General features: G+C 43.4%; 1 protein-coding gene across 5 annotated transcripts in view; it reads left to right on the top strand.

Moving 5' to 3' along the window:
* The window catches only part of itga11a (integrin, alpha 11a), a 59,691-nt gene that overhangs the window by 31,982 nt on the left and 14,194 nt on the right, over nt 1-13,515 (top strand). For 4 of the 5 annotated variants that reach the window (XM_069190581.1, XM_069190578.1, XM_069190579.1 and 1 more), the window contains 10 exons: nt 527-671; nt 2,039-2,187; nt 3,832-3,975; nt 5,684-5,887; nt 6,611-6,741; nt 8,076-8,242; nt 10,830-10,969; nt 11,743-11,853; nt 12,577-12,662; nt 12,957-13,161. In XM_069190581.1, coding sequence (XP_069046682.1) covers nt 527-671; nt 2,039-2,187; nt 3,832-3,975; nt 5,684-5,887; nt 6,611-6,741; nt 8,076-8,242; nt 10,830-10,969; nt 11,743-11,853; nt 12,577-12,662; nt 12,957-13,161 — 1,482 coding nt within the window. The remainder of the gene's footprint in view (nt 1-526; nt 672-2,038; nt 2,188-3,831; nt 3,976-5,683; nt 5,888-6,610; nt 6,742-8,075; nt 8,243-10,829; nt 10,970-11,742; nt 11,854-12,576; nt 12,663-12,956; nt 13,162-13,515) is intronic. The other variant, XM_069190582.1, reaches the window with a different exon arrangement.

The following is a 13,515-nucleotide window of genomic DNA, read 5'->3' as shown; positions in this document are numbered from 1 at the left end:
CACACAGCTGGCCTGATGGCCAAGGCTTCTCGGGGCTTTGCCCATCAGAAAAATCAAGACCTTGAACCTCAAGTTAAACAAAATGCTAAAAAACCATCCAAGAACTTCTACTGATCTAAGCGTGCAGCCATAACAGTGAGGAGCTGTGCTAAAAAACATCACCACGTGCCACACGTCACACACGCAGCCTGCAGCACGGCAGTGCCTTGATCGCGTTGAGCAGGTGCGGCCTGGCACTGGCGCCCGTGCGGAAAGGCTGGCATCCACACCAAAGGGCTCACAGATCCGCCATCGCAGTTGTTTTTCTTCTTACTATGCCAAGTACATGTAAGTCCGGCTGCAGCGCGGCAGCGCTACTTCATCTGCGAAGACACCTCTAGCAGGGGGAAAGGGCATGGGACGTTGACTTCTTAAACAGCTTTTGATGCTGTGCTTTGGCGTTTTAAAACGCTGCGCTTGTCTTTTGCCCGGGGTACACAGTTCTCGTTGTGCAGGCTCACGCCGGCGAATCTGTCTCTCGCTGCAGGACGGGATCCTGGTGGGGGCTGTGGGGGCATACGACTGGAACGGGGCTGTGCTGAAGGAGACAAGGCACGGAAAAGTCATCCCCTCCAAAGCTGCCTACCAGCAGGAGTTCCCCGAGGAGCTCAAGAACCACGGGGCATACCTGGGTAAGCCAGCAAGAGGGCGTGCGCGGTGTGCTGAATGACCGAGTCGTTCCAGTTGCCATTTTTTAACATGCTGTCACATATGACACGTCATCTCGAGGCACTTTACACAGAACAAAGCATCTGAATCATGTGCATACACAGCTCAGTGTAAGAAATTAGACGCTTGAGTGCAGAGGTAAGCTTTCAGACAGGAGGTAGTTAAAACACTCCAACACTATTGGCTGTAAGTTCTTATAGCTCCTGCAGTTTGTACACCCTCTGTCTTCCAGTGTTTTCACGAGTCAGGGATTAGGGAGGAGGATGTGCATAGAGGTGTGTGAATCAGGGGTATTCGGCTGATGTTCTTTTTGCACCAAAGCCTAAGGGCTCAAGACCATTTAAAAAAATTGGGGTTATATATACAGGTATGTAAGTAAATATATATATGTAAGACGTTACCTTTGCAATAGCATGTTTTTATTTACAGTCAAGCACTAGCTGTGCTCTAATGAAATATGCTGTGTGAGTTTAATGTACTAGTAATTGATCAAAATAAAAGCCCTAATTTCACCTCTCTTCACCCTCAAGCCTGCCTAATTGAAAGCACCACATGTTAGAGCAGTTAACAGCTTCGTAATGGCGGCTCTTTCTGTGCCGTCAGGGGAGCTCCCAGCTTCACTGTAGCCGATTGATTCCAAAACACGTGAAGTGGATGTGCGCTTCTCAGTATTGGGGACATGTGGCAAGTGCATTGCAGCCTGTGGTTTTAACACGATCCCAGCTCCAGTCCTTGCTATAAACTGTCAAGCCAGTTCCCAGCAATTCTTACTCTTTGTTTTTTCCATTAGGAAGCATGGTGGAAACAGTTACAGATCTTATTAGAGAGGGAACGAATTTAGACCCGGCCCTCCCTGAAAAAAATGTAAACACGCCAGCATCGAAATGGAAAGTGACTGACTGGAGTTCAGCAATTCAAGGCGAACAGCCTCTATTGTATTTCATTGTTTTACTGCCAGTCATTAGTCTGAGCCGCAGAGTGAGAGCCATTTGGATGCCAAAGGAGTATGAAAAAAATCCACAATGCATGGAAAAAAATATATATTCTGCTATTTTTGGAGGAGCGCTAATAGATTTATAAAGTGCATTTGTTTCTTCACTTAGCTCTTTCACCAATGACGTTTTCTTGTCCCCCGCATCAGGAACAACAAGAATTATAATCATAATATTAATAGCTCAGCCTCGATTGCCCACCCTCCAGATTTTCATCCTATCACCAGCCTTCCATGCATGCTGCAAGTACTTAGAGGATAACACAGATTAACAGTGCCAGTTCCTCATTGTGTCTCCACAGACTCAGCATAATGACTACCAGTGCCTTACTGTTCCAGGGTACACTGTGACTTCAGTGGTGTCGGCAAAGAATGAACGGCTGTACGTGGCTGGAGCTCCACGGTTCAACCACACGGGAAAAGTCATCATCTTCACTCTGCGGAACAATGGCAACCTCACCATCCTTCACTCGCTCAAGGGACAGCAGGTACCCTCAAGTGAACGCTTATCCGAGCTCACACTCACTCAGCACTGTACCCCCCTGCTGGACTCCTCAAGCTCACTCCGCCCCTAAGAAACTAAACCGCTCAGCCTTGACAGCTGAAAAATGTATGCTTTGCTGCGGTGGAGCTGTATTGTCCATAGCCACCCAGAATCGCGGATCTTTAGCTAGTTGGTGTGCGCACCTTCATTCGAGAAGTGTTCCAATTTCAGAAAAGCCACAACACGCTTTCACAGAAGCAAAGTCATGTCTGGTCATCTGTTTAAATTTCCACCCCTTTAGAAAAATATATGTTAATTTTTCACAACGATAAAATAAATGCAGCTTATAGCATTATTACATCCTTTCCCCAGTAGTCTGGTAGTCAGGACTGCTGCAAATCCTTTTACCAATCCAGGGAGCTCCTGACTGAGCCTTGTCAATTCCAGCTGTTCTGTTCTTGTGCCTCAGGTGGCATCTATTCTTACCATAGAGTAACTCATTTCTTTCTTTTCCATATGTAAAGGAGAACTTCTGTGGTATATGCAACATACAGTATTGACATAAGTTCTTAATTTCCAAACATGTGATGGTGCTTAACTTAAGTGAATCAAACTATTTCGAAACAAAGTTGTCTTTCGGGTCTAGAAAGGCACACTTTCCTTGCGTGGTTTCCAGCTGCTGGTTAAAATACAAATCCTTGTGCTACTCCTCACATGTACGCAACTAAACTACTCCAGACAGCTCAGAAACAGCATGAACCTAATTGCTTTGTGTTCTTCATGGAGATTTCTTGTCACACGTGTTCAGCACATGAGGGTCGCCATTACAGTCTAGACCTCAACGCCAGAAGGCACATGCTTTGCATGTGAGTCCCTAAATTAAAACAGGGACTGATAGGAGGTGAGAAATTCCTTTAGCACCAGCAATGCCTAAAAATGTGAAAACAACTGTGTAAAAAGAGACTTTTTTTAGAAACAATTCAGAACATTCATCAAACAAATGAAATAGGCAACTCATTTCAGTCAAAGGAGGGTTGGCTATCTTTGTAGAGATGAGTTCCGCATTTTGACCTGATGCAAACTGAGATTCTCGATCAATTCCCTTTAAAAAATTCAGGTTTTCCTCAAGGGCAGCTATAAATCCCAAATATCTCTCTATCAAAAAAATCACATTGTCGTCATCTTTATTCAAAAGTGTGCCAGGAAATCTAAACCTGAGAAGTAATTTGAAATGAAGAAATCACAAATTCTAAGGGAACTTCCTGGAACTGCGTTTACCCCCTGGGGAGTTTCTAGATTGACAAATTAACAACTTGAAAACATACACAGTGGTGCCTGAGGCCAATATAGCCACCTGTCCAGTGCAAGCTAAAATACCGGTGTTTGTTTCTGGACTTTTATTTCTTGTCCTTTCTCTCCCCAGCAATCACAGCTGTGTTAGGCACGGCCAAAATATACAAATACTGAAATCCTCCTTTCTGTAATTTCAGTCATATCAGGATTCAGACTTTAAAGGTTTTTGCAGTGCACCCAGGACCCGTGACTATTGACAAGTACGAAAATATTTGGACGGAAGTTGCTTTGGTCCCTTCCCTCTGTCTCTGTCTTTGGACTGTGCACCTACTGCAGCTGTTTGTTGTGGTTGCAGATTGGTTCTTACTATGGCAGTGAGATTGCTCCGGTGGACATAGACGGTGACGGTGTGACCGACAATCTCCTCGTTGCTGCACCAATGTTCTTCAGTGGAGGCTGGGAGAAGGGCAAGGTATACATCTACAGAGTCACTGAGGAGGTGAGTGAGTACATGTTCCATTCAACCCTTACCCTGCCAGATGTGAGAAAAGTCTGCTCCATTTCACATGGTAAAAGATTGAATATTTAAAATATTTTTGGGCCGTGGGGGAGAAATGTCTAAAAACTATAATTTGACCAGCTATAGATGTACCCCGCCCCACTCTATATTTCCTGCAACACACTGTTTTAACAAAATCTTTCCTGAGAAATGACTGTTCAGTATTCAGGAGAGATATTGGTCACTAACATGCATAACCAATTGAATAGAAATATAGATGCAAAGGAACAAATAACAGGTTTATTCCATGCAGAAAAGAGAAGAAAGAAAACACAACATTTAGGCCGTGGAGCCTTCTTCAGATGTGTGAAATACCCACTAAAAATTTAGATTTCCATTAACCATAATGAAAAGATCTGCCATCAGAAACACATTGTAGGGTGACCTCAGTAGGAAAGCTTTTAATCATTCAAGCAAAATTGCCACTACATCCTGCTTAAATGACCTTGGCACATGGAAAATGCTGGAGTGAAAAGCAAAATGCTTTAGCATGATGAAGGAGCTGGGATTTTTTCCAGGGAGTTTTAAAAGTAAGTGTTTCATCTTTAGAAAAGGGTCTGTTTGGTTTATTTCAGAAATTCATTAGATCTCTATAGGGTTGCAGATTAGGAAGACCTGAAAAACCTGGAGACCCCTCTTTGGCTTCCCAGAACCAGTTCATGCAGCCTTAAATGAACTGGAGTTCCTTCAGGGAAAGGAAAAAGTGTCACAGGAGAATGCAGGATGGAGAAGCTGTGGGATAATGGAAAAGTCCATCACCTCACTTGTTAAATCAGCAGCACGCGGCCTTGCTATGTGTATATGTGGGATTCAGTTCAACAGCATGTGTTTCCAATAATAAAACTAGAGATTTTATTCCTCTTTCTGTAATCATATTTAGCAGGTTTGACCCTGAGGCACAGTGAGGTATATGTGCTACAGTCTGCTCCCTTGGCATCCTTTCTTTCATCTATGAAGATTGTGAACTTGTTAAAGGGAAGCAAGTCATGTCATATTACTGTACATTCAAAGTGACATTCAGACATCTATAGATAGCGAGAAGGAGGATAGCTAATCATTTTAAAATGTTTTGACTTGAAATTGACTCACATTTCTGGATTTTCTCATAACAGTCAAGTATTTTACTTTTCACTTCAGCACTTTCCTCATATTAAGACCATTTAATCAAGATGTGACAGTAATTTTGTTTGAGAAAACAAATATTTTCCAGCTGAGTTCGCACTGTTTTGAACACCTGATAATACAGGTTCTCATGAAACACTCAGAAGTCTTTACGATGACCAGCCATAAGTGGGAGGGACCAGTATCTCTCCTGAATGTGGATTACAAACTGGAAATCCTTCAAAAACCTACAGTTTGTCAGATAATAGTAGTGTAAATTCTTGGTCTGCAGTCATAGTAACACGTCTCAGTGTGCAAGAGCCTGTTACAGAAGGTAATGTATGTCGTTGCAACCTAAACACTGTCGGATTCTTCTGTGATAGGAGACCCAGTTTGTTGACGTAATGCAGTTTGGTGTTGTCTAAGGAGAGGCCCTGTGTATGTTCTGGACCCACAATTGACCGTCATTGCATGCTGGCAGTTACAGGAGCTGTACTTGTCATTCCTTGTATTAGCCACCTGCCTGACCGCATGTTTCGTACCCCAGAGCCACTTCATCCTGGAGGGGGCGTTAGAGATTTCAGACCGCTGGCAAAATGCACGGTTCGGCTCCTCCCTGGCCCCCATTCCAGACCTCAATGCTGATTCCTATAACGAGGTGGTGGTGGGTGCACCACTGGAGGACGACCATCGGGGGGCAATATACATCTTCTTTGGCCAGCAGGACCAGATACAGCGGGAATACAAGCAGGTGAAACCAACGGCTTAATGTGTCTCTCCTCTCCAGGAACAGCCTAGGCTTTCCCATTCTGTTGACTAAATGTTTTTACCTTAATCATTTATATACTCTTCAACAGCAGACTCTATTATTTAATTAAGCACCCGTTAAGTATTTGTTGAAAGGATTGCATAACTTAGTGGGTAAGCCTCCGATTGTGGGTTCAAGTCCCCTCTGCAGATACTGCTCTTGCACTCTTGAGCAAAGAGCATTATCCTGGTGGCTCTAGTCCTCCCAGATACTGAGGTGTGAACCAGCATTGCCATAGGTAAAACCCACAATGGTTGGCCATCACATCTTTAGGGGGAGCCTCTGCTTAATGCTTCAGCAACCAAAGTGAGGTCAGGCCCAATGAGCCACTGTGCTGTGGTTCAGATTTTGTCTAAGTAACTGTTAACTGGAACAGAATACTGTAATGGAAAGAACTCACAGTAGTTAAAATGGTCATCTTGACTCTGATCCCTTTTAAGATGACAAATCCAAACTTCATTAGAAAGCTTATTTGCTAAATTGCTCAATGATGGCATTTGTTTCAGCTCTTTAGAAAGCTCCCCCACAGCCTGATGGACTGGACCTATCGATAGGAGCACAACTGGCCAGACTGTGTCCAGTTTGCGTCACGTAAATAATTCGTTTGTAAAGTTCCGTGACAGGTTGCAGACCCACTGAAAACAGCATGTCTCTCTTCCCCGTCAGCGGATCGCAGCAGCAGATCTCTCCCACAGCCTGATGTATTTTGGCCGCAGCATTCATGGGAAGATGGACCTGAATGAGGATGGGCTGGTGGACTTGGCAGTAGGCTCTCTGGGTGCTGTTGTGTTGCTCTGGTGTGTGAACCCCTTATTAACAGAGGGCTCTATGACATCTGTAAATTGTCATTGACTGTCTTGCCACCATCTAGCCTGATGTCATCAGATCTCAGACATTAAGGAAGGCTGGGTCTGGTCAGTCCTAGAATGACAAACCAAAGTGTTGTGCCAAATAGTGTTGCTTGACCAGTAGGTGGTTTCCCTCTAAACCACAATTTTCAAACCAGTGACTTGACTTGGTACAATCAACAGTACACTAAAGTGAAGTTCTCCCTAACTTCAATTTGAGATTGTAGTTGCTGGTGAAGAACAGCTGGTGTACAGTGCATCTTCACTCACATTTGAGAAGTGAATGAAGTTAATGGCCTCCTACCCCTATTTCTGAAACACTTTAGTACCCTTTGAAATGTAAAGTCTTATTATTAATTAGTAGTAGTTATTATTAGTAGTTTAGTAGACTACATATTATTATTACTAGTCTATTAAGTAATTATTTTACCATGTGCTCTTACAACAGCTTCACAGTGTGACATCTCTCTCCAGGCAATTTTCTGGAGCATAAATAACTTTAGCAATACAGTATGATATTCTGTTTTTTTAATTTGAAGCTCAGGAGGCTGTGCACCTCCAATATACTTCCAAGGATAGTTTCCTTGTGCTCAGGAAGTGCATCAGAATTATAAAACAATACTGCCATAACACAGATGTTTTCACAACGGGATTGTCTTGTCAAGAGAAGGGTCTACAGCAACACTGGACAACACTAGTTTTTTTTTTAATCAGAGAGTTATTAATGCCTGGCTGTGGAGGCTGATGTACTGAGATATATGAAAAAACGCTAAATAAATACTTAATTGGAAACAGAATAGTAGACAAGTAGAAATAATGTTCTGTTTTCATGGTGTCCTTATGTAAAGCTGATAGCAAAATTACTATTAGTAGTACTATTACCTCCATATACAAGTTGTATAGAGGGCGGTGTGGTGGCTCTCTGGCTAAGGATCTGTGCCTGTGGCTGGAAGGTTGCCGGCTCAAATCCTGTGGCCGGCAGAAGAATCCTACTCCGTTGGGCCCCTGAGCAAGGCCCTTAACCCCAGCTGCTCCAGGGGCGCTGTATAAATGGCTGACCCTGCGCTCTGACCCCAGGCTTCTCTCTCCCCATCTGTGTGTCTCATGGAGAGCAAGCTGGGGTACGCGAAAAGACAAATTCCTAAAGCCAGAAATTGTATATGGCCAATAAAGTGATCTTATCTTATAAAGGTGTCATGTGTTATTTTGTGAAGTGAGCAGTCACGGTCTTCATTAGATAATATAAAGGCCAGTTATTTCAAATGCTTTCTTTCTGTTGGTAGGTCACGAAGTGTCGTTCAGATTCATGCCGTTGTCAAGTTTGAGCCCCACAAGGTCAATATCTTCAACAAAGACTGCCGAAGGGGTGGCAAAGATGTCACCTGCATGTCAGCCATCGTCTGCCTCAATGTCACTGCCAAGTCCCCCGTCGCACCCACACAGGAAGTAGGTAAGCCCTGAGCCTGACGCTGCCCGCATTAGTCACATGGGAAGATCGGCCAGCGAGCTTCCCTTTGATCAGCTGCGCATTCTGCTGCTATATTTGAGTTTCCTTTTCCTCGGTCTGTCCCAGAAAGGATGAGATTTCCCCGCCTCCTGCTTGAGCTGTTCCAGGTTTAAAAGGCCAGTGCCTGTAAACCAGTGTCAGGTGTTCAATCTTTCAAAGTCTCAACTTAAAATATACAGCCTAAATAAACCAAACAAAATGTTTTTCTGCCCTGGTTTGTTAATGGGGCATTATTTCCAAATGAATCTGAAACGGATAAAACTACTATGTGATAAGAGTTTCTTGTCTCCCTGAAATTATTTTTTATAAAATTAAAAACTTTTAAAGCAAAATTGTCTGGATATAGATGTCATGCAAAATATTATCTTAGCAAAATAAATGCTGGTAAAAGGTTTATGGGATAAAGAAACAGAAATAATGTTGTCTCCTCTTTGATAAGGCTCAAATAGAAAAGTGTATTTGCAAAAGGCACAACTTCATTATATTTTGGGTGGGTGGCCTCTGTACTGAGTGAAGTTCAAAGACATGCAAATCCCCAAAAAAATTAAAAAAGATGGAGCCAGCAAGATTCATCAGAAAGTGGCAATGTTATAAGCATTGCAGTTTTTTTGGAGCAGTTTATTAAATATTCTTGGAAATTCATTCCTGATTTAATTAGAAGAGCAAACACGATTCAGAAGTTTCCAAATGCAGCTCTTGGAACACAGTTTGAGATGCTCAGATAATGCAGTAAACCTAAAATAATATTTCAGATCGTCATATAGAACTTTTCACCTCTTACGTATTAATACCTGCAAATTCTGGCACTGAAAGTTTAAAATGATTAGGTGCAAGACTTAATTTTTTGTCATTTCAGTATCTGGATAATAACCTGTACTCAGACAGCAATGACTGCAACTGCCAAAACTATAATCAGTGCCCCATCTATTCAAGGGGTGTGAATGTCATTTGGCACTGGGAATTTAGGCATGAAGTGGATTCAGTCATTGCTATCCATTGCTAACCAAATCTAATCCAGCCAAATATCTTGATAAACGACCACAGTGCTAACCATCCCTATCCTGATCTTCAAGTGCCCTGGCTCATACATTGCCTCAGAAGTGGCACTGGAACATTTTTTCATGGCACAGCTTCTTTTGACTACAATACATATGTTTAAACTATCTCTGGCAGTTTATTTCTTTAATATATTTTTATTGCTTTCTTGCTTGAAATGCCAGGGCTAACTAATCAGCAATAGCGCCACTAGCACTCTCAAAAGCCTTTGTGAAATTACCCTACAAAGAAAAAGGCACAGCTGCCACAGCTCTTTGCCCTGAGGCCCAGGCAAGGAGCTGGCTGCTGTATTATGGTAGCAATTCCCCAGTGGGAAATTAAATGTTTGGTGATGACCCATGTCCTTTATGATTGCACCTCAGTGTTAAACTTTGAATTACTTCTGCTCCAGGTTAAGAGTAATGAGTGTGTTTCACACCACACACTACACCACAGCATTTAGCCTAGAATTCTTAAAGATGTATTTTTCTGTTCACTGATTTCTGAGAAATGTCCCTCCTGGCAAATCCTTCTTCGTTTCCTGATGCTCAGACAGGAGAAATCAGAAGTAGAAATTGACTGCAAGAGCAAACAGTGGAGCACATTTCTTTCATATTCCTATTGTCGTGTCTGCCTATAATTTTTGTCAGATGTGCAGGTCAGAAGTTCACAGTGTTCAGCCGATTATAATGGAAACCACTTCTCTAATGTGCTAAGCCTCGGGGTAGATAACTCTTTATAGTACTGTGTTCTTTTGGACTGCTTGTAGTTAGTTTTATCTGTAAAACTGAGTAGCTTTTAACTGTGTCAGCTTTCCCTCTCTCTCTGTGTCTGGCCTGTTTCTCATCACCCGCTTATTGTCCGGTATCTCCTCCGATATCAGACTGTAAAATTAGAGACAACATTTGCTTCTGGTTTACTGTAAGGCCAGCAGTGTGCTTTTTGTACAAAATGTTTGGACTGTGTTCAAATAAACGAGGAGAATTAAGCAGACAAAGCTAAAGACCTTGGAAATGCATTTTTTCCGTTTTTATTCCGTATCCTGTTTCTGGAAATTGCCTTGGTTAGAGCATGATACAGAGCTATAAATCACAGGAAAAACACATTGAAAAACATACAGTAGAGAGGAAAAGAAACAGATTATGTGCTCTCACTGTCTGGAGACCAGTTTATTGTGGAAAAAATGTCTGACCTGTAAGACGATGGATAATTTAATTAGCTGTAATCAATCATCCTCCTGCAAGAAAGTCAATGCCAAAATATAACAAGTGACTATCCGACTATAAAACTGAGTCTTTTGGAATGATAAATAATTCATTCATCTCCCCACATCATTGTTCAATGTAACTGATAAGAGTCTTTGTTTCATTTTAATTGAATGAAAAAGTGCCTCTCTAACAGAATTCAGTATTTCATGGTAGTGCGCTTTGGAGGGTTTGAACTCTGTAGATACAGGATGACACCCGCTGTACTGAAAATGTTCAATTCTTCACAGCAGTGAAGTACAGTGTCAACATTGAGGAGCGGAGATACACACCGCGTGCCATCCTGGATGACAATGACAGACAGCAGCCCCAGAACCTCACCTTGCTCCTGGGAGAGGAGTCTTGTGAGCACATATACTTCCATGTCCTGGTAAGTACAGGGCACTCAGACACAGGCCTCCCTGTGGACTGTAGTCTATGCGTTTGGCACAAACAGTTCCTGCATTGCTTGGTTAGTTGGCATTTAATATAATTTTATCATTGAAGTCTTGGCTATACCAGAATCCTGACTGTAATCGACAACCTGGCGTATGAGTGTCTCTGAGTGATATTACATACACTGAGAAATCACTCTTCTTGGAAACAGAGACACAGATGTTGATCTCTGAACTTTACTTGCATCAGTAAAACAGCAGGACATTTTTATTCTGATTTGTCCTAAAGGTCCCTCAAAGCATGACTTAAAGCTTAATGGCAACAGAGCATTGTTATTCTTTGTGAATGAATCCAATTCACTAATCTGCTTTACCGGGACGGTGTCACAGTGAGTCCACCTTTAGGGACACTCTGAAGAAATGCACTGTTTCCTGGTTGCAAGTAGAGGTGAGGGTTAAAAACCAGAGCAGGTGCTGTAATGCGATGTACAGAATGTCCAATACAATAGTCAGTCCTACAGGAGAGTGGTTGGCACAGTGCAGTACTATCGAGATGGGCTTTAGCTGTCACAGATGTATAGTGAAGTAGTTCAGGTGGGTAGCTGCATCGTGGGCTGCAAAGTCATAGATTTATTCCATGCTGAAAATGAAGAAAGAAAACACAAGGTTTTGGCTGTGGATCTTTCTTCGGGTGTAAGATGTAGAGTGTCTGGTGTTTCAGTACCAGTGCAGTGCCTTTTCAGGACCCCTAATCATTGCTTTTCTGCAGGATACCATGGATTATGGCCGCCCCATCATCTTCACTGTGGAGTTCGGAATGCTGGAGTCCAGAGAGGGACCAGTGTTGGATGACACCTGGCCAACCACACTAAGGACAGAGGTTGGTGCATCTGCATGTCCTCAATGAAACAGACAAGCACAGCAGCATGTCAGCTCTGTTCTAGCAACAAAGCTGTTCGACACCACAGTCAGACCAGTCACAGATGGGCCCGAGGATGGCTTGGAACAGGAAGCCTGTGTTGTAAGTCTGCACACTATTAAAATAAATAATGAACATATGTAGAGTTTGCGGTCAGACCCTAGATTTGAACAACTGCCCCAGTCCATTTCTGGGTGCCCAATCCACACAATATAAGCAGATGCCAAACCCACTGCACCAAAAGGCCAGTCCCATGCCTTGGGGTTTAAATACTTTTGTGAGTCCCAGAGGAGTGAAGATGCCCTAACAGACACATTTTATATTACGAGACCTGTTGTTTTGTCATGAATTACAATGGGAATGGGAATAGGAATAGGAATAAGAATAAAAATAAGAATAATTCTGGACGCTCCAATCAAAGCGCTTTATAAGCAATGGGGAATGCTGTCCACCACCATAATGTGTAGCAGCCAAAGTGTGCCAGTACGCTCAACACACCCGTCAGCTATATCCCTGAACCCCTCTGTTTATGGCGGCGCGCATGGACGCAGCGGCTTCATTAGCTCTACTGCACCTGAGTGACTAATGAGAAACACTTTTCATTATACTAGGCACCTGTGTAAGTTTAATGAGAATAAAGTTGAATTGAATTGAATTGAATTCTCTGTCTCTCGCTCTGTGCAGTTGCCATTCTGGAATGGCTGTGATGAGGATGACCACTGTGTCCCTGACCTGGTCCTGCACAGCCGCGTGGACCTCCTGGAGAGCAGGTAAGGGGGCCACAAACTGAAGATGTACAAGATTCAGTTGAAATTAAAGAAGAAACATTCAGTGACACCTAAAATGATTCAGACTGCAGTATGAAGGGAGTCTTATTTTCTTTCTCCCCATGTTCTCTCATAGACCCAATAAACCCGTTGGCGATAAGCCATTTGGTACCTTCAGTATAACGCATGTGTATTCCTGAGATATATCTTCATATAGATTGGTATATGACTGTTTGCTGTTTGGTGGTCTTCTGTAGGTCTGAGGGGGTCTGATGCTCTCCTCTCCTCTCTTTCCAGGAAGTACTGCGAGATGGCGGTTCAGGCTGGGGGGCCGCTTTGTCGGAAACAGGGGGGAGCGTGGGGTGCGGAGCGGGTGGTGGAGGCGGCGCGGAGGAGGCTGCTCGTGGATGCGCGGCTGGACAACCGCGGGGAGAATGCGTACAGCACCGTGCTCAACATCTCCTTCACCCCCAACCTGCGCTTCTCCAGCCTCATCGTCAAGGTGAGGGCCGCCATCTTGGAACTGCATGGCGCTCCTGGTTTACAGTGGGAACCCAGGGGCCTTTGCTGCTGGTCAATGCTTTTAGGACTTTTCCTCACATCCAGTTCAAAACTGGATCGCGCTCAAACAGGCGGTGCGTTGCACAGCCGTGATCTGGGACACTCGAAAGAATAAACGTTTTTACGTGGAGGCAGGGTGGAGATGAGAGATGTCTGTGCCTCTGGGCGAATGGAGCTTGAACCCGGGTTCTCGCTACATGTTAAATCATTCAGATCAGGGAAAGTCAAACGCCAGGTCATCTACTCCACTGCAGTACAGGATTCTGGCACAGCCAGGACTTCTGTTCTAGTTTTT

Source organism: Lepisosteus oculatus, chromosome 5, assembly GCF_040954835.1.
Source record: "Lepisosteus oculatus isolate fLepOcu1 chromosome 5, fLepOcu1.hap2, whole genome shotgun sequence".
In the NCBI taxonomy this organism is placed as follows: domain Eukaryota; kingdom Metazoa; phylum Chordata; class Actinopteri; order Semionotiformes; family Lepisosteidae; genus Lepisosteus; species Lepisosteus oculatus.
The sequence above is the reverse complement of the archived record's forward strand: the minus strand, read 5'-3'. Positions and strand labels throughout refer to the sequence as shown.